The following is a 21,802-nucleotide window of genomic DNA, read 5'->3' on the forward strand; positions in this document are numbered from 1 at the left end:
TCTGCTTCTCCATTTCTCCATTTCTCTGTTTCTCCGTTTCTCCATTTCTCCGCTTCTTCGTTTCTCTATTTCTCCGCTTTTCTGTTTCTCCGTTTCTCTCTCTCTCTCTCTCTCCCTCTTTCTGTTTCTCTCCTTCTCTGTTACTCTTTTCCTTTCTGCGCTTCTCCGTTTCGCCGTTTCTCTGTTTCCCCGTTTCTTCGCTTTTTCGTTTCTCCAGTTCTCCGTTCCTCTGTTTCTCCGTTCTTCCATTTCTCTATTTCTCCGCTTCTCCACTGTTCCGTTTCTCTGCCTCTCCAATTCTCCGTGTCTCCAATTCTCCGTTTCTCCATTTCTCCAAACTTTCTCAATTTATCCAAACTTTCCTGTTTCCTGAATTCTCCGTCTCTCTTTCTCCGTTTCTCCGCTTCCCGTTTCTTCGTTCCTCCGCCTCTTTATTTCTCCAATTCTCCGTTTCTCCATTTCTCCAATTCCCCATTTCTCCACTTTTCTGTTTCTCCAATTCTCCGTTTCTCCATTTCTCAAATTCCCCATTTCTCCACTTTTCTGTTTCTCCAATTCTCCGTTTCTCCATTTCTCAAATTCCCCATTTCTCCACTTTTCTGTTTCTCCAATTCTCCGTTTCTCCATTTCTCAAATTCCCCATTTCTCCACTTTTCTGTTTCTCCAATTCTCCGTTTCTCCATTTCTCAAATTCCCCACTTCTCCACTTTTCTGTTTCTCCAATTCTCCGTTTCTCCGCTTCCCGATTCTCCGTTTCTCCGTTCCTTCGTTCCTCCGCCTCTTCATTTCTCCAATTCTTCGCCTCTCCTCCCCTCCGTCTCTCCGTCTCTCCGCCTCGTCCCTTCCGTTCCCCCATGTTCCGAGTTTCCGCGCGCGTCCTCGCGCTCGCCTATTCAGCGCCGCGCGAGCGCTCGCGCACTCCGGGCCGCGGCGGTCGTACTCTATTCTTAACCGAGAATGTTCTAGCGCGACCGCGTCGCGATCGATGTTTTCTTTCGGGCCGGCGCGCGGCGTCCAGGCCCGACTTTCTTCTGCTTCTTCTCCTCTATTTTCCGCGGCACGCTCGTTTTCCCCGCGGCCGGGCGCCGCGCGAACGGACGCGCGCGGGGCGCACGCCCCGGTCGCGTCCGCGCGGAGAGTCGCGTTCGAAATAATCGGAGCGGACGAGTCGCTGATCCGACGAGCCGAGGCGGATCTGGGCCGTGAACCCGCTTTCTTTGTTTCCAGAACCGCGCCGCCATTCTCGCCGGCCGCGAACCGACGCTCGCTCGCTCGCCGCGGAATTTTCGGCGGTCCTGTTCCAAGGAGCGCGATCGCGCGCGCGAGCGATCGTCGGGCGCACCGCGAGACGGCCGGGACGCGTATCGCGCGCATTGTCCGCGCGTAACGGAGCTAAATGGGTTAATATGCACATCCGTATCATTGGCTGGGTTATGTCACCGATGCGAACCTAATTGAATACGCCGGCCCGTGACGGAGTGTACCGGGTGTCTTGGGCGGTTCGGAGCTGCGCGCGGAGCAGCGCCGGGGAAGGAGCGAAGCGGGACGCGTGACGCGTGTCGCAACGCGTCCGTTGCAAAACGCTCGAGTCGGAATTCAACGGTTCGGGAGAGCGCTCGATGGAAGGAAAAAAAAGGAAATACGTCGATCGGGTGGCATCCGATCGCTTTTGTTCCGGGGCTCGTCGGGGAGAGAGAGAGAGAGAGAGAGAGAGAGAGAGAGAGAGAGAGAGAGAATTCAGCTTATGAGAGAGAAATGCACAAGATATCAGCTCGAAAGAGAGAGAGAGAGAGAGAGAGAGAGAGAGAGAGAAATGAACAAGATATTAGTTCGAGAGAGAGAGAGACAGAGTGAGAGAGAAATGAACAAGATATTAGTTCGAGAGAGAGGGGGAGAGAGAGAGAGAGAGAGAGAAATTAAGAAGATATCAGCTCGAGAGAGAGAGAGAGAGAGAAATTAAGAAGATATCAGCTCGAGAGAGAGAGAGAGAGAGAAATTAACAAGATATCAGCTTGAGAGAGAGAGAGAGAGAGAGAGAAATTAACAAGATATCAGCTTGAGAGAGAGAGAGAGAGAGAGAAATTAACAAGATATCAGCTCGAGCGAGAGAGAGAGAGAGAGAGACTTAAGCTTACGAGAGAGAAAGAGAGAGAGAGAGAATACAGCTTACAAGAGAAAGAGAGAGGGAGAGAGAGAGAATTCAGCTTACAAGAGAAAGAGAGAGAGAGAGAGAGACTTCAGCTTACGAAAGAGAGAGAGAGAGAGAGAGACGCGCGGAATAAGGCCGCGCCGATTCGCGACGCCGTGGTCCGGGCCAATTGAAAATCATATCTAACGCTTTCACCGCGACTAAACTCGTTTCTCATCCGCGGCTCGATCCCGTTCCCGTCCCTCTCCCGTCACCTCCCGCGGACTTGTCCTTCGACGGAAACGCGACCGCGACGGACGGCGGCGATTCGATGCAACTATGACAAGGTTGCTAGACGTTCGCGTCCAAGTGTAAATGCAACCGCGATTGGCGGGCGCGAGCGCGAGCGCGGACGCGATCGTAAGTGCGCGGCCGGCAGAAGCAGTATGCAACTCGCGCGAGCGCGAGAGCGAGCGAGCGGACGCGATGCGGTCGACCTTCGCTCGACGTTCCGTTCGATCCGTCGCGATTATACAACTCGGTATACGAGAGGAGCGTCCGGTCCGGTCCGGTCCGGTCCGATCCTGTTCCGACCCGGGCCTCTCTTCTCGGTCCCATCTATCGCGTCCGGCGCGGTCCGGTTCGCCGGTTGCGCCCGGCTCTCGAAACCGAGCGCGCGCGCGTGTTCGCGAGCCGGCGGATTCGCGGACCCGATCGGAGCCGATTACCGTAACGGCTCGTTAAGGGAAAGCCGCGCGAACAGCAAACAACTGGCAACTACTATACTGGCAAACAGAAACCGGCGAACAGTAAATAGGCGCGTTCGCAACGGACGACGCTCGGCGCTGCTGGCTTCGCGGCGCGGCCTAATGCTTTTTAGAGGACTGGCTCTCTCGAATCGGACGGGGGCTCGAGTTTGTTCCCGGCCGAAGGAAAGTTTGTCCTGGCGGAACGAAAAGTCGGGGAAGAAAGTCGAAAGGTGATGGCCCGAAAACGCTGCTGCTGCTGCTCGGCGCCGCGCGAAATAGACCACGTCGTCGTCCCGCGTCGTTTCACTCTCGGACAAGTCGGTTCTCGCAGATACCCTGTCGCTGAAACGGAATCGAAGGGAATCGTTCGCCTGATCTTCTGGCTTATGCGGTGATTTTTCGGTTAATCGCGTCCTATAATCGCGTCTGTGGGACGTGGTTAGATAATCGGGATAGAAATGGTTATCACGTGTGAGAGACGTGGTTAGATAATCGGGATAGAAATGGTTATCACGTATGAGAGACGTGGTTAGATAGCCGGGATAGAAATGGTTATAACGTATGAGAGACGTTGCCAAAAGATCGAGTAAAAAATCGTTATAACGTCTGAGAGACGTGGTCGAAAGGTCGAGTCAGAAATGATTATCACGTCTGAGAGACGAGGTCACATAATGGTTATAACGTTTGAGGGACGTTACCAAAAGATCGAGTAAAACATCGTTATAACGTCTGAGAGACGTGGTCATAAGATCGAGTCAGAAATGATTATCACGACTGAGAGACATGGTTAAAAGATTGTGTTAGAAATGATTATCACATCTGATAGACGTGGTCACATAATCGGACTAGAAATGGTTATAACGTCCGAGAGACGTTGCCGAAAGATTGAGTAAAAAATGGTTATAACGTCTGAGGGACGTGGTCAAAAGATCGAGTCAGAAATGATTATCACGTCTGAGAGACGTGGTCACATAATGGTTATAACGTCTGAGGGACGTTGCCAAAAGATCGAGTAAAAAATCGTTATAACGTCTGAGAGACGTGGTCGAAAGATCGAGTCAGAAATGGTTATCACGTCTCTCGAACGTGATAAAAAAATCGATCCAGAAATAATGATCACGTCCGAGAGACGTGGTCAAAAGATGGAGCCAAAAATAGTTATCACGTCCGAGAGACGTGGTAAAAAAAGTCGAGCCAAAAATAATTCTCGCGTCTAAGAGACGCAGTAAAAAAATCGAGCCAGAAACGGTCATCACGTCTAAGAGACGTAGTAAAAAAATCGAGCCAGAAACGGTCGTCACGTCCGCGAGACGTGGTCGAAACATCTGGCCAGAAATGAAAGCCACGATGCGTCGATTGTTATCGACTCCGATCTTGTTATTGTTTGCGGCACGCGTGCGCGAAACTTAAATCGCAGGGGCAAAGGGTTAATCGAAGGTTCGTCGAACCGCGAATCGACGAAACGACATGCTCGAACCACCGTGTGTACGCTGGGCGAAACGAGACGGGACGGTGAAAACACCTGTTGCCATCTCTCGGCCCCCCTCTGAGAGTGCGTCTCTATCCGTCGTCGTCTTGTTCGCGATTAACCCCTTGACATACCGTCTTCTTCGCAGTTACTGTAAATTAGACATTTTTCGATTGCAATAATTTCTTAGAAGCGACAGAAAATTGATGCTTATCGTGTGCCTAAATTTACTCGAATGCTCAAATATCGACGACAAGAGATTCGAATTTCATTCCAATTTCAAAGGCCGGAATAACATCTACACTCGATAAGTTATTATCAGAAATGTTCATAACGAGTCGGACTCGTCAAAATACGGCAAGAGGTTAACGTTTGCGAGAACCGCCGTTCGAGTCGCGAGACAGTAGTCCGGTTTGCCTCGCGGTCTGTTCCTCTTGAAAAAAGGACGCGACTTCTTCCTCTCGCGACTTCGATTCGCGGACGCGTCGAGGACGCTCGGATATCGCTGGACGCGTGCGTCGAACACCGACGCGTCCCGAGCGAACATCGAATTCGCATGGAGTCGAGAAAAAAAGGTGAACGTTTCGGTGCGCTTCGCGACCGTGGCCAACGCACACCCGCGGAAAGTAAATCGCGAAACGTCGCGCCTCGGACAGGAACGAAAAGAAAGCGCTTCGGAACTTTCTCGGCGCGGCGACGTTTCGCCGGTCGGTCGCGGACGGGCGGACGGGGGGCGGGTCCCCGTTGGCAAGAAGTCAAGGATCGGCGGCGACGCCCGCGACCGCGACCGCGGTTTTCGGCGCGGGAACGAATGCGCGGGAGCGTCGGCGGTTCCGGAGGAAGGAGGGAGGGGATGATCGTTCGGCGATTTAGAGAATATCAACGGTTCGCGGCGGCGCGCGGGGGACCGATCGACGAATCGACGCCGCGCCGCGCGACTCTCGCTTTCTCCTTTCGGACGGACGCGTTTCCCCGAGAAAGCGATATTTTGGTAGCGCGCTCGCCCTCGGCGAGGATCGAACGAATCCTAGAGATGCCGGCGGACGGACTTCTTGCACGTTTTTCCGCCGACCGGCGACGCGATCGGCGACGCGACGCCGCAGTCGGGATGGAAATCGGAGCAACGAACTCTCGGAGCCTGCGTTGTTCCGTTATTCCGTTATTCGGGGTATCGTGCTATTGCTAGATGACGGCCGGACGCGTTGATGCCCCGTTGCTCTTTTGCTCGCCTGGTACTGGTGTTCGACGACGGACGAACTCGTCTTCCTCGGCTCGCGGCATCGTCGTTCGATCATCTGGCATTGACGGATGATCGAACGGTCGCTGCTTGATTGGAGAAGGATGGTGCTGGAGAACGGAATCCGGCAGGAAACGATTAATTGATAGATATATTGTGGAACAGTAATATTAAATAGTTATTGATATTGTTAAATATTATAATATTATGTTATATTATGCATATATATGATATTACAATATATTATAATATTATATTATATTATACATATATATATATATATATATGATATTATAATATAATAATATAATAATATAGTAATATATATAATAGTAGTAGTAATATAGTATACTATATTATAATATAATATAGTATATAATATATTATAATATTATATATATATATATGTATAATATAATATAATATTATAATATATTATATACTATATTATATTATAATATAGTATACTATATTACTACTACTATTATATATATTACTATATTATTATATTATATTATATTACTATATTACTACTACTATTATATACTATATTATATTATAATAAGTATAGTATAGTATATATAGTATATATAAGAATAGCATATATTATAATAAATGTTAATATAATATATTATAATATTAAATAATACTATAGATTATATAGAATAAGATAATCGCTCTTAATTCACATTAATCTTTACATTAAAAACTATATTAATCAATTAATCGTTGCTGAATTAAATCAAGAGGGGAGACGTCAAAAGACTTATAAAATATTCGTTGTACGAAGAAATATTTCAGATAGAAGTTGCAATTAAACAATCAATCGATCAATTGATAATCAAATAATTAATAAGTATTGATAAATTTATAATTGTTGAAAGGTAGAATCTTATTTGTTCGTTATTGAAAGGTAGGTCATGGTCTTTAGTCTCAGTTTCTCTATGAAATGGAGAACTAGGATTTATCATAATTAAAATGATTAGAATGAACAGTCGTTTCAACGCTTAAACGGTTAATGCTTATTAAAGAAAAAAAAAGAGATCAAGGCATGATTAATGATTGTACTACGTTAATCATGACCAACGATTACATCTGCTCGGATTACTTCAGTTGTTCATTAATCACGATTGCTTGATTATGATTCACGTTGGTCGTCGTAATTAGACTGCGGATTTGATGCATTCGTGGGAAAAACGAGCGGCTGGAATATGAAACTGTGATGGCACAAGATGAATTTAGTAATGTTCTCGTGTTATTTTCAACTCGTCAAAATTATTAGAAGGAACAATTTGATTTTGTTCGATTTCTGTTGAAAAATTGTTGTTCACACTAATTGTGAAGTCACCGAATTGTTATTCACGCTAATTGTGAACACACCGAATTGTTGTTCACACTAATTGTGAACATACTGAATTGTTGTTCACACTAATTGTGAACATACTGAATTGTTGTTCACATTAATTGTGAACACACCGAATTGTTGTTCACACTAATTGTGAACACACTGAATTGTTGTTCACACTAATTGTGAACACACCGAATTGTTGTTCACATTAATTGTGAACACACCGAATTGTTGTTCACGCTAATTGTGAACACACCGAATTGTTATTCACACTAATTGTGAACATACTGAATTGTTGTTCACATTAATTGTGAACACACTGAATTGTTGTTCACATTAATTGTGAACACACCGAATTGTTATTCACGCTAATTGTGAACACACCGAATTGTTGTTCGCGCTAATTTTCTTTCGGCAGCGCGTCGAGCGATCGAAACAAAGGTCCATGCCCTTTGCGGACTTCTCAGCCGGTGTTCGTAGCCGATCGGCTCAATTCCGCCGCGATAAAATACAGACTTTTTCGAAACCGTGAAACCACGTTTGACCCACATATCCGACAACGGGCTTTCGAGCCGATAGGTACTTGCGACACCGTGCAACGTGATCTCCGGGAACGGCACGCTAGCCGTCCGCGGCTAGGCGGTTCGCCTTTTTTCGTTTTGATCCCAAGTTTCTTTAGATTTGCGTCACTAGGTGCCAACATACGATACCATTCGATACCATTCGATTTCATACGATACGATACTCTATACTCTTGTTCTGTACCAACGTCTTTTCATATCTAAATTATACGTATCGGGTGTCCCATGATTATGTTAACACGAGGAGGCGATTCCTTAGATCATTTCAAGCAACTTTTTCCTCAGCGAAAATGCGATCGGCGGCTTCGTTTACGAGTTATCGACGAAAAACAGTGACCAATGAGAGGCGAGCGCGGCCGGCGCTCCGCCCTCGCGGCCAGTGGCGCGTCGCGCCGGCCGTCTGACGCAGCGGCAGTGGACACGAAGGCGGGGCGTCGGCCGTACGCGATCTCGCATTGGTCCACGTTTTTCGTTAATAACTCGTGAACGAAGCCTCGTAGAACATTTTCGCTGAGGAGAAAGTTGCTTCAAATGACCTCAGGAATCACCTCTTCGTATTAACATAATTATGGGACACCCTGTCGATACTAATCTTCCTGTTTCTCACCCAACTTATGTAAATTAATATTCTTCATTAGTCCATTGTTACCTCGTATTTCTCTACTAATTCTTTGACAGAGTACTTTTAAATCTCTATGTACTTATGACATTTTCTTATCTTATCAACGAAAACCCGAATATACTTAATTATAATTATATATATATATATTTATATAAATATATATATAATTATATATATTATAAATATATTTATATAATTATATATATATTTTTTATATTATAACTAATAATATAAAATAAAAAAGTAAGGTTTAAACATATAATTCTAGTCGTCATATCTTTTTTCCCACTTTTAGTACGGGAACCGACCACCGTGCGACGTTGCAACAGAAACAACGCAGACTGTTCTGCAATAACGAAAATAACAATGCAAACAATTTTCACAAATATTATTCAACTGTGCAACGATTATTACGCGATCGCTGGCGCAACGCTATACTTATCGACGGGACCCAGTTACATCGTACAGCGACACGACCCAAAAACGAAAACGAAACGAATCGTAGCGGCGGCATGGGCGCCGCCGCCTCGCAGCCGCAAGCGCGCGCGCCGAACGAAATTGACGCAACCGGCGCGCTTTCACGCGCCGTCGCGCCGGCGATCGTTTAGGAAATTTCGAAACGGAAGAGATTACGCGACGCGACGCTGCGCGACCCGCCCCGCCCCGCCCCGCCCACCGCCTCCCGCCCCCACCCGTTCGCGGCGGGGCACCGCCAAACGGAACACGTTTTTAATCGAACCGTTCTCGGCTTTGTGTTTCAGGATATATAAACTGCAATGCCAGCACGCTGCAGTCCCTCGCACAGCTACACGGTGAGTGAAACCTGCTTGTTCGTCGGCCCGTTTTTTCGCCTCTCCTCCCGCTGGTAGAGGGGAGTGGGGAGGGGGGCTCCTCCGGCGCGCGTTCGGGTGCGCCCCGTTTCCCGAATCGTGTGCCGCCGATCGGCCCGGGAACGCCGGGGCCCGTTCCGCCGGGCCCATTCAATGTTTCCCCGTTCGGTCGGATCTCGGGCTCGCCGGCAGAAGAAGAACTTTCCATCGGAGGCTAATTTCATGCAAAGCATCGCGATCGAATACGCGTTTAAAACCTTCCGCAATTCACCGGTTGGCCAATCGCTGGAACGGGCACGGATCCAAAGAAGCGTCGTCGGTTTGCGAAACGCGTGGACGAGCCGTTGGAAGTCTTGCGCGGAATGTTACGCGTTTCTAGCTCTCGCGGTCCGTAAGTCCCATAGCCCCGTAGCTCGCAGCCCCATAGCCGGCGCGAACGAGCTAGCGTGTCCTCGCTAACGATGCGCGTCGATTCCGTTCACGGTCGCCGACCGTTTGGCAACGCAAATCGCGGGACTACCGGCGACTATAGTTATTTCTCCCTGATTATATATTTTATATTAATATTGTATAATATTATACTAATTTATTGCATTATATAATATTATATTAATTTATTGCACTATATAATATTATACTAATTTATTGCATCATATAATATCTTATATTAATTTATAGTATTATATAATATCAAGTTAATATGTTATATAATACAATATCATATTAATTTATCGTATTATGTAATATCTCATAATAATTTATTATATTATACACGGTGTGTCCCAAAATCATAATACTTCTGCGTAATGAGAGATTCCCGAGGTCATTTGAAGCAACTTTTTCCTTAGCGAAAATGCGATCCGTGGCTTTGTTTGCGAGTTATTAACGAAAAACAGTGACCAATGTGAGATCACGCGAGGCTGAGGTCCCGCCCTCGCGAGAGCGGGTGCGCTCCGCCCGCGTCGCGTTAGCCGTATGACGCGGCGGCGGTGGCCGCGAGGGCGGTGCCTCAGCCGCGCGTGATCTCTCTCATTGGTCACTGTTTTTCGTTGATAACTCGTAAACGAAGCCTCGGATCGCGTTTTCGCTAAGGAAAAAGTTGCTTGAAATGACTTCAGGAATCTCTCATTTCCCGGAAGTACCATAATTTTGGGATACCCTTTATAATATTATTATTCCATATACTACACTATATTACACTATTCTATACCGACAATCGACAACTATAAAAACGTGCCGCAATCGTTTACGCGCCGAGCGGTTCCAAGTTCAAGGCTGCCGCTGCATATTCAACGAATGCAGATCGCTCGTGGACCGCCACCGACCGCTATCGTAACAATAAATGCGTCGACCCGCCGACCAATCGAGTGCCAAAGGCAAAAGCCAAGGAACAGAGGACGGCCGAGTTGTGCGGACGTTGCAACAGCATCCGTCGTCGTCGTCGTTTCCATTCGGACGTTCATAGGCTCTCGCGAATTTCGAGCGGACACTGAAACGTATCGGAGCCAAGGCACAAGGTTTTCCTTGTCCCAGATTTCTAGCATCCTTGGCAAAGTTTACGCGAACTTCTCCGTTTCCAGAGTGTCGTTGCAGTCCTCGAGGCTCGTCGATTCTGCACCGGCACCGTCGATCGGTCGGAGAGACTCGCGGCGCTGGAATTCGTTGGCTTTTGTCACCTTCGTTGGTTTCACCTGCGGGGACAGTGTCTCTCGAAATTCTCGATGATCCGAGAGCGTATATATTATATTAATATAGTTATAATTAATATTATAATAATGATATAATAATACTATATTATATATATAATAATAATAATATTATATTAATAATATAATATTGTATTATATATCATAGCATATATATATATTATAATATATATATGGTATATTATATATCTTATATTGTATTATTATAATACAATATTATATTATTAATATAATAATATTATTATTATTAAATTAATTATAATTATATTAATATATATATATATATATTAATTGCAAGTGCTTGTAGATATATTTAGCAATATACATCTACAAGCACGCGCAATTCGAGTCCGTCATAATGCTCGACCTATTATTTAAACTAATTCATTTCGAGGAGCATTATTAACATTATTTCCATAATGTTATAGCGTTTATTGTGCTCCGCAAATGTTATTATACATTTATTCATCGCGCATCCTCATTCCGTAACATTTACCGAGAGCAATACTCCGTAGCAAATATGCCGTTTAATCCGGATAACCGGGTGCCGGATAATTGGAATCGCCGGCGTACATTATTATTGAGTTACCACCGTAGAAGACTAAATAAATAAATAAATAAATGAATAAACGACGACGACGAAGAGGTATAAATACCGATAAATAAACCGACTGGCGATGTTCGTTTGCGCGCGACCACCGACCAATGGCTGAGCAGAGCGTGACCCAGAATCGATTATAGTAATCGCGCGTGTTCATGGATGCGTTCTCCATTGTCGTCGGTTTTCTCATTCCTCCCGTTAGCCTCGGCGTGTTGCCTATATGTATAGCCGACGGGCTGCTACGGGCTACGTACAGAGCGCACTGTTCTCGTAATTAGATCGGCTCGGATCGATAATGTACACCTAGGCGGTAACGGTACACCGTGCCGAGTCGAGTCAGCCGCGCGTTCCTAGCGCAATATTGAAAATACGCCGCGCGGTGCATGGCTCGCGTTCGGCGTCGCGTCGCAGCCGCCGAGGAAATCGGGGAGAAACGAGACGAATGGGAAGGATGGAGGAAGAAGGGATTGGGTGGACCTGTTCTCCGAGATCGGCTTTAGAGAGGGGCGAAATTGCATTTAGTCTCGATTTGAGTCGTCTCGAGTCTCGATTCTTGACGCGTCTCGATTCTTGTCGCGTCTCGACTCTCGTCTCGATTCTCAACTCGTCTCGATTCTTGACTCGATTCTCATCTCGTCTCGATTCTTGACTCAATTCTCATCTCGAGTCTCGATTTTTGTCGCGTCTCGACTCTCGTCTCGATTCTCATCTCGTCTCGATTCTTGACTCAATTCTCATCTCGTCTCGATTCTCATCTCGTCTCGATTCTTGACTCAATTCTCATCTCGCCTCGATTCTTGACTCAATTCTCATCTCGTCTCGATTCTTGACTCAATTCTCATCTCGAGTCTCGATTTTTGTCGCGTCTCGAGTCTCGACTCTCGTCTCGTTTCTTGTCTCAATTCTCGTCTCGATTCTTATCGCGTCTCGATTCTCGTCTCGTCTCGATTCTTGTCGCGTCTCGATTCTCGTCTCGATTTCCCTCTCGATTCTTATCGCGTCTCGAATCTCGACTCTCGTCTCGCCCCAAGAACCACCGACAAAACGAAAAATTTCCCCCAAAATCGATTTTCCCCGCCTCGACATTATTCCCACCCGCGCCTTCGTCTCGCGATCCGTCTCGCCCGCTTCGAGACGCAACCGCGTCGAAAGTCCGCGCGGCTTGGCCCGCAATCCTCGTTGCGCAATCCAACGCTTTCGAAAGGTCAGGAGTGCGCGGCGCGCCGCCGAGCGCGCTCCGCGGAGCTGCCCTCCGGCCGCCCCCTCCCCCCAGCGGATTCGTCGCATCGACGTGGATTCCCACGAGAGCCGCCGCCCGTCTCGATCCGCGAGCGTTCCGCCGCGATCCCGTTGCGTCCGACGCGCCGCCACGCGAGCGTTCCGCCGCGATCCCGTTGCGTCCGACGCGTCGCCGCGCCGCGCCGACCGTGCCGGAGCGTATCGCCGCGATCGGGATCGCGAAATCTCGCTTGCGGCGCGCGGCAATAGAAGCGGCCAGGTATCGAAACGCCTCGAAAGAGGCGCGCTGGCTGGACGCAGCGTTTCCCAAGGTCGTTTCCGAGGAATCGGAAACCACCGTCGGCGCTCGACGGCGGAGCTCCGCGCGATTTCTCGCCGCGAATTCGCGCCCGATTTCTCTCCCGGGCGGCGGATCGTGCGCCGAACGCTCCCGCGGATCGCTGCCGAAGGGGATGAAAGGGGATGAAAGGGGAGAGAGCGCGCTTGTCGCGCGGCGAGTGGCGCGCGAATCGTGCGAGACGGCGCGAAGCGGAAGTCGGAGAGGCGGAGTGGCAACTCGTCGAGGTCGACGAGACGAGAATGCAGAAGGGGGAGAGGGAGAGGAGAGAGAGGGCTGTCGTAGACGCGCGCGGCGCCTCTTGAGACGCGCGCTCGTTAATTCGCGGGATTTTCTAAGTCGTTAATAAGCCCATAATTACGAATTTTTGCAAGTTTCGCTCGTAAACGGAAGTGCGCGACGACGCGGCGGCTGCGGCGACGGCGACGGCTGGGGGACCGCGGTGGAGAGGTGGGGAGGGGGGGATGACGCGAAATCGACGGCTAGGCGGCCGAGAAACTCGAAATAGAGAAGGAGAGGAAAACGGCGAACGAAAACACCTGGCGGAAACTGTCGAGCGCGGCTCGGGTTACGTTTTAATTGCTTGCTTTTCACCGATTGCCATTATCGCCGCCGGCCGCGGCCGACGCGTCGGACGCTAAAAGCTCGCCGCCGATCGCTTCGCGCGACTTTCGTCGATCGCCGGACCCGGCGAAAATTCATGAAAATTTATGAAAATTTGTGAAAATTTATCTGCAACGAGATCGGCCGACGGCGGAGTCAACGTGTCCGCGTTAATCGAAGCGGGCTGTTCCGGGGTGGGGAGGGGGTGGAGCTGTGCGGCAGGAAGGACGTCATGAGAGAAGAATGGCCGGGCATCGTCCATGAGACGACGTTCATTATATTCCTCGACAATGGCTGATTATTACGATAAACCCTCTTCTTCCTACGTAACCGGCTTTTCCCCTTTTACGCTTCAAATTGGATCAAGAGATGACGCGCTTCTGCGCGCCGTCCGTCGCGTGCCTATCGCGTTCTACGACTTTTTCCTGCCGTCTTCTAACCTTACAGCCGCGCCGATTTTCCGTGCTCGCACGGAGCCAGTCGAAACACCCTAAATTCTCCCGGAAATGCCGTATTTCGGGTCGCCGGGATTTTCGCGGTGCCGGTGCTACGCCTGTGTGATTTATTGCTGCGCCGATGCTGAGGGGCGACGCGGAGTCGGTCAAGCGCGTGACGCGGCACGGAGTTTCCGGAAGACGATAGAAAATCGACTGTTTCGGTGTGTGAGTCGGGTGAGAGAAACCGCGGAGGTGCAGGGTGCGTGGTAGGGGTGCTGGGTGCGATAAATTGTCCACAATTTTTCTTAGGATTGTAAACATGAAATGGACAATTTGGGAGCAGAATTGCAGATTGCCAAGAATTATGAAAATGTTACTTTACTTATGAAATATTGCTTTACTTAAATATTTACTTTACATGACCGGCGAATCGTGGAATTTGTCCTCCGAATTGCCTTGGAATCGTGCCACCTGGCCTCCGAATTGCCTTCGAATCAAAAAATTAGAAATAAACAAATACGAAGTCATCGTTTTTATTCTAGCATTACCATGTACAGCAATGTCTCCCTAATTGACGCTCAGATTGTGCAGAAAAATGGACAATTTGAGGAGAAGAGATACGATTATTTGCGGATCGTTTTCCTAGTTGCCGATTGCCAAGAATTATGAAAATATTACTTATAAAATACTACTTTACTTAAATATATACTGTACGCGACCGGCAAATCGTGTCACGTGGCCTCCGAATTGCCTTGGAATCGTGTCACGTGGCCTCCGAATTGCCTTGGAATCGTGTCACGTGGCCTCCGAATTGCCTTCGAATCAAAAGATTAGAAATAAACAAATATGAAGTCATCGTTTTTATTCTAGCATTACCATGTACAGCAATGTCTCCCTAATTGACGCTCAGATTGCGCAGAAAAATGTGGACAATTTGGGGAAAAGAGATACGATTATTCGAGAGCCTTGCAGCTCGTTTTTACAGTCGTTGACGATCGATAACCATAAAAGACGAGCCACGAGGCTCGAACATTCGCATCTCCCTTTCCAAAATTGTCCGCTTTTGGAGACAATCTGAGCGTCAATTATAGAGACATTACTGTATACTAAATAATAACGAAAAGTAATGTACTAAGCGATCATTCGAGCCTCGAGCCTCGTTTATAATAATTCTTGACAATCGGTAAGCACAAAAATTAGCCGCAAGGCTCTCGACTAATGTACTAATAATACATAATAATGACTGTACATAGTAATGCTAGAATAAAAACGATGACTCCATGTTTCTTCATTTCTAATCTTTCGCCACGATTCGAAGGCAATTCGAAGGCCACGTGACACGATTCCAAGGCAATTCGAAGGCCAAACGCCACGATTCAATTTTCCCTAATCGCGCCCTAATCTTGCGGCGTGTTCTTTTCGATAACATAAAACCCTAATATTTCTCGAAGAAATTACCGTAGTTTGCTCTGGAACGAGCCTATAGATCGTCTCGCCGAGCGCGGGGGTGTCGACCCTGCGAAGAGAGAGCGAGCGAGCGAGCGAGCGAGAAAATGATCGAGAGAGAGAGAGAGAGCCAAGAGGCAACGGGCGAACGGGGTTGCGTGATTCCTCGTGGCCGCGTCGCGATCGGAAAAATATGCGAATGTTATATCGGGCACGCGTTGCACCCGTCGCGGTTACACAGCGACGGTTGCACCCGCGCGCAGGGCGCTAGTAGGAAATCGCGAAGCGAGGAGGCGCGGCAAGAGGAGAGGAGAGGAGAGGAGAGGAGCGGGACGAGAGCCGATGGCTGCAAAGGGGCATTAACCTCGATTCGCTACCGCGCGCGCGTTTCCTCGCGCGTTTCGTCGCGTTTACACGAGAACACCGGTGGGGTCCTCCGTCGGTGATACGCGGTATCACGCGATACATACGCTCGCGTATCCGCGAGAGGCGCGCGCGCGCGCGCGCCGTATATGAACGAACGCGGACCGTAACTTATTTCGCTGCGAACGCGGCCAAGAGATCCGATTCCGCACGGAATCGAACGGTGGTGTCGGCTCGCTTTCGCCGGTCGACCGATATGTACACCGTGTCCGAAACAATAACGGATCGCACGGGGACGGCGAGTCCCCTTCTATAGGCGTAGAACTAGCACAGGGAAATTCACAGCACCCCGAAATTTGGCATTTCTGGGAGAAATTACCGTGTAGCTACAAAATATAGTTATCAATTTATTAAATTATTTTCAATATCTCTGCAATAATTCATGTATATTTAGAAGTTTAATCGTCAATTGTCTGCTCTAAATGTAGGAGACGGCTGTATCGTAACGCTATATATATCGTATATATATATATATAAATATATATCGTATATATATATATAGCGTTATATATATAAATATATATCGTATATATATAGCGTTATATATATAAATATATATCGTATATATATAGCGTTATATATATAAATATATATCGTATATATATAGCGTTATATATATAAATATATATCGTATATATATAGCGTTATATATATAAATATATATCGTATATATAGCGTTGTATATATAAATATATATCGTATATATAGCGTTATATATAAATATATATCGTATATATAGCGTTAATATATATATATCGTATCGGCCAACGACACCACCCTCGCCTGCCCGGGTCGTCAACGACCCGTATCGGCTACCTGCTCGACTTCGGCCGCTCGCCGCGCACCGGCCGGATAATGTTACGCTCGGCTTTTGCCGCGCGACCGGTGCTCTCCGCCGCGAATTTCTTCGGGTATCGAATGTCGCGCGCGGGCCTCTCGACTCGCTTTCAAACGGATGGATTCGAGGAAGGATAAGCTCTGCGCCTGTAATATTGATCCGTGCCAGCTCCTCTGAGCGGCGGAGCAACCCCGTCGTCGTCGTCGTCGTCGCGCTTTCGAGGGATGCTACTCCGCGGCACCGTCGCGCCGCGTACGAAAACGTTTTCGTGCTCTTGGCGCACTTCGTTGTTCCGCCGCGTTCCTTTTCTCGCACGCTGCCGTTACTTCGTTTTTTCGTTCGTTCGTTCCCTTCTCGCCTCTCGCTCGCCGCTTCGCTCTCTCCCTGGCCGTCGTTTTTTTTCGGTGAAACCCGACGAGGGGACAGCGACGGCGAAGGGAGAACACCGCTTGGGGAGACGCGAACCAACCACCGCACACCGTGTGTCCCTTGGCCGAGCCGCGATCAATTCCGAAAGGGACGAAATCTGGCTGCGTGCGTCGTCGTCGTCGTCCTCGTCCTCCTCCTCGCTGGTGTGTGTCTAGGCGAGAACGAGCTTTTGCCGTGGAGAATCGTGAACGGCGCGGGCTCTCGTTAAGTCGAGACGCGGAGATTCGAATTTCCCCTAAAACTAAAATTTCGACCTTTGACCGGATCCGCACCGCGCTCCGCTCCGCTCTGCCCTTCGCGATAACGATCGCGCTCCGGTCCCGATAACGAGCTACGATAACGATGCCGTGCGGAGCCGATCGAACGACTGCTTTTTTTTTCTTTTTTTTTTGTCGAATCATCCGGCAGCTGACAATCGTAGTAGGAGCTAGGCGCGTAGAACAGGGGTGTCGAACTCAAAAGCTAACTTGGGCCAAATGAACAATGCTTATAAAGCGCAGTTTATTGTACAAGCGAGAGCTGAGGGATTCCTGAGATCATTTCAAGCAACTTTTCCCTTTGCGAAAATGCGATCCGCGGCTTCGTTTGCGAGTTATTAACGGAAAACATGGACCAATGGAGGAGCGAGCGCGGCCAGCGCGCCGCCCTCGCGGCCGATGCCGCGTCGCGCCGGCCGTATGACGCAGCGGCAGTGGCCGCGCGAGGGCGGGACCTCAGCCGCGCGTGATCTCTCGTTGATCAGTGTTTTTCTTTGATAACTCGTAAACGAAGCGGCGGATCGCATTTTCGCAAAGGAAAAAGTTGCTTCGAATGACCTAAGGAATCGCCCCATCGTGTTAACATAATTATAAGACACCCTGTAGGATTGCAGTGCTATACGAGGGTTCCCGCAATTAATCCTATCGTGTCAGAGCTATCGCAAAGAAATCGTAGAGCAATTTCGAACTTAGCTTACTCACGAAGTTAGGCTCGCCGAAATCCAAGCCGAGCAAGCAGGCCTGTGTCACGAATCGCGAAACCCTCGGCCGCGGCCCCCGATTATCCGGCCAGATTATTTTCCGCGCCTCGTTGCGCGTTCGAACGCGTCGCACCCTTCCCCGATCCGGAACCCCTTGCCCTAATCGCGATCGCGCGCGCGCGTGCACCGAACTCTCCCGCTACGACCGACCGGCCGCGCAATAGGGCTATATCGTCCGAAGGGGTCGGTGGAACCTGTCGAATCGCGATTAAGCCTCCGTAAGGTCCCCTTCTCGCGTCACGACGTTGGTGGGTGCGCCCCGCCGTCGGACGTCCCTCGCGCCGTCGCTCCCGACGGCACCGAACCCCTCCGCACGAGCAATTTTTACCCTCGGCGCGTAACGAAATCGCGCGGCAGACCGTGTGCCCGAGAAATCCGGCCGAACGAAAATCCCCCCCCCCCCCCGAAATTCCGTCAGCCTGTGTCCTCCCGACCGCGAGAAACGAGATCTCGCCGACGCGGACACCCCTGACCTAACCTGTGCCGCGCGCCCGCCGCCGCCGCCCCCGCCTCGTGTACACGCTGGAGATCGATGCGCGCGCAGCTCTGCCAGCCGAGCCGAGCCGAGGCTGCGCCGCGCGCGCCCCGCGTTGCGATCGGGCTAACCTGTGCACGAATCGAACGCAAATACGTACGTAGAAACGGCCAACGTCGGAACCGGAAATGAACGGTGTGCGTGAGAAAGAAAGAGAGAGAGAGAGAGAGAAGGATACCGTATGCCGAATTCGATCGAAACTGCTGTCAGGCTTGCGGGATGATTAACGCGGAACCGTGGCCCGGAGTTACGAGAAAGCAGGAGAACCCGGGGACCTAAAACCTTCTAATCGATACGTGCACGATGCTGGCTGCGAGTCATTCCCCGCCTCGCCTCGCAGCGCCTCGCGTCGACGGAACCGTGCCGACTCGAGCTGTGACCTTACGAGTAAACTGCGGATCTTTATGCAAATGTTCGTGCGTAGTTTCACGAAATTTTGAATTTCAGAATAATTTGCTTCGTCGATTGACAAACAGATCGTTCGTTGTTGAAAAAACGTCGACATGCTGTTAGATCTGATTATTTTATAGATTTCCTTGCATTTTAACATTTCTCTTAGCTGCGAATGATACAGAATGGCCGGTTTCCATACGAAAAACGGAGATAAGTCAATTTTAAATAATATCTCTATAATGTATAATTTGTTCATCGGTAGATGTATTGAACGATTAAACATGTGGCTTATTATTTACTACTACCTTTACTGTTATTAGTACTATTATTATATTTACTATTATTTACTACTTATCTTTTCTTGCGCACATATATAATCTTTATATATATATATATAAATAATACTAAATAATATACTAAATAAAAATAAAAAACAATAATACTAAAACAAGTTGACGGAAAGAAACTGCACCCAGTGCGATCGATAAAATGCGTACAAAATTGATCTTAAGGATAGATCGACGAAAGCTAAGTGGTTAAAAAGCTGCCGCATGCCACGTAAGTGCATAAACGTCCGCAGTATATGCTTACGAGATATTCCGGGCACACCCGGATTACGCACGAGATACCCGGATACCGAGATTACCCATGAAATACTGACCATGAGAAAATTACCCGGGCATCTCTTGAGGAAACCGAGCGCACTCGGTTACTTATTAACACTTTCCGAGTGAGAAGACCGAATTTATTTCGAATTTGTAAAGTTTTTAATATAAAACTTGCTCCAATAATATAACTTATTCAAGCGTTTTCCATGAAAGAGTCTCTGAACTTTGCAGAATTGCAAAATAAGAAAGCGGTCGCTTTGACCGCGGTAGGTTTAGTGTTAATATACCTTAACATAACCTTGATATAGCAATATTTCTGAATATATATAGTATATACATATATGTAATATATATAATATATATGAAAAATGTACATATAATATAATGGTAAAATATAGTTACTGATAACAATGTATTATATATTTATATAATATAATAATATATCATTTTGTTCTTGTTATCAGCAATACCATTATATGTACCATTATATTATATTATATATATTACAATAATATATATTTATTTATTACTATTATTATTATTATTATTATTATTATTATTATATTTTATATACTTTACCATATTATTATTTCGTTGTAACCAAATGGAAGTCCAACATCGAGATCACACTCGTTTCTTGTTTCTCAAGGAATCGATACACGCCGCAGCGCCGTGAAGACGGCGCGGCGTCCTCTCGTTGTCCGCCGCGCGAGCGATTCATTGGCTGTTCGCGCGCGATCGAATGGCCCCGGCAGAAATAACTCCGGGATTCTCCGGCCGGCGTAATCGATACCGTTGCCTAAAAACAGCGGCGTTGACAATCGGCGTCCGTGAAGCGTTCGCAAAATTTACAACGCGACGCAAAGGGGAACCGAACAACCGTTTCGGATCGTTCGGCCGTCGCTCGGTCGAGCGGGCTGCTTCGATCAGCGAAACGCCGCTCCGTCGGCAAGATGGCGTCGGCGACGCTCTCCCCGAGAGCTCCCGCGTCGCGTTTCCGTTCGGTGGCCGTCGAAAAAGCCGAAGGCCGATCGGAACCTACCTCGATTGTTTCGCCGACGCACGGAGGGGGGCGGGGGGTGGCAGCCGCGATTCGTCTCTGCTCTCTGTTGTTTCCGTTTCCGTTGGCCGTTTTCTGTTTCCTCGTAACGACAGCGGGCGAAGCGAACGGTCGAGTTTTCCGCGCACAGATAACCCGAACGAATCCTTGCGAATTTCTTCGCCAGCCGTGTACAAACGATCCGTTCTCAAAAATGGCGACGTTCGTCAGACGTGTCAGATTTCCCATCCGGAAGCGATACAGTAAGTTCTTCGATCCCCCGCGATTTCCGGCCCCGATAGAGACTCTCCTCTATGCGTCACGTAACCACCCGGGCAACAGAGGCTCGGCCCACGGACCGGCGACGGCCCTCCCCCACTCCGCTCCGCCCGCCGCGGAACCGAATGGACCTCGGAGACCGATGCTGAGACCGAAAACCGTTTGTGTGTTCGCAGGCAAATCACCGTTCTTCCCTAGTCTCGACGACCAGACCGGAACCCTGCTGGAGGACTCGAACGCGCCGAGCCATCTGGACGGCGTCGGGGTCGGCGTCGGCGTCGGTGTCGGCGTCGGCGTCGGTGTCGGTGTCGGTGTCGGGGTCGGCGTCGGTGTCGGCAGCGGGATAACCGGCTCGCAGGCAGCGCCGCCGCTATCCTCGCCGAGTCGGAGCAGTCCTCACAGCCAGGGCAGCGAGATCGGGGAACGATTTTCTAGAAAAGTCTTCGTCGGCGGACTGCCGCCGGACATCGACGAAGGTACGTCGCCCTTTTCCCTTTTCCTTCGACCTCTTTGCACTCCGTTGCTCGCTCCCGGGAGACGCCGTAATTCTTTATCGTACCGTAGAGAATTGTTAGAAATAAAATGTTGTTCTCTCTTGCGAATGTGTTCCTCGATGTCCGCAGATTCATATAAATCGAATATTATATTATTATTTGTAATTATAATATTGTATTTTATTACTATTATATATATATATATATATAATATTAGTTATATTTATATTAGTTATATATATTATATTATATATTATATCATAATATAATATTATTATATATATAATATAAAGGTTTGCAAGCGCACGTTTTCGCGACAAAGCGTTTGCCGATTGGCTGGTAGATGGCGCCCGGGATGGCGCGGAGTGCAGTAGGTTAATTTCTCCGTGAACATTTATTTCCCTACGGTTTCTG

General features: G+C 48.3%; 1 protein-coding gene across 1 annotated transcript in view; it reads left to right on the top strand.

Annotated features, from left to right (window-relative positions):
* Positions 1 to 21,802, top strand: part of orb2 (cytoplasmic polyadenylation element-binding protein orb2) — an 82,781-nt gene that overhangs the window by 38,951 nt on the left and 22,028 nt on the right. Inside the window, exons 3-4 of the mRNA XM_076526030.1 lie at positions 8,895 to 8,945; positions 21,071 to 21,370. Of these exons, the coding sequence (XP_076382145.1) occupies positions 8,895 to 8,945; positions 21,071 to 21,370 (351 nt within the window). The remainder of the gene's footprint in view (positions 1 to 8,894; positions 8,946 to 21,070; positions 21,371 to 21,802) is intronic.

The sequence above is a fragment of the Megalopta genalis genome, chromosome 13 (genome assembly GCF_051020955.1).
Source record: "Megalopta genalis isolate 19385.01 chromosome 13, iyMegGena1_principal, whole genome shotgun sequence".
Taxonomy (NCBI): domain Eukaryota; kingdom Metazoa; phylum Arthropoda; class Insecta; order Hymenoptera; family Halictidae; genus Megalopta; species Megalopta genalis.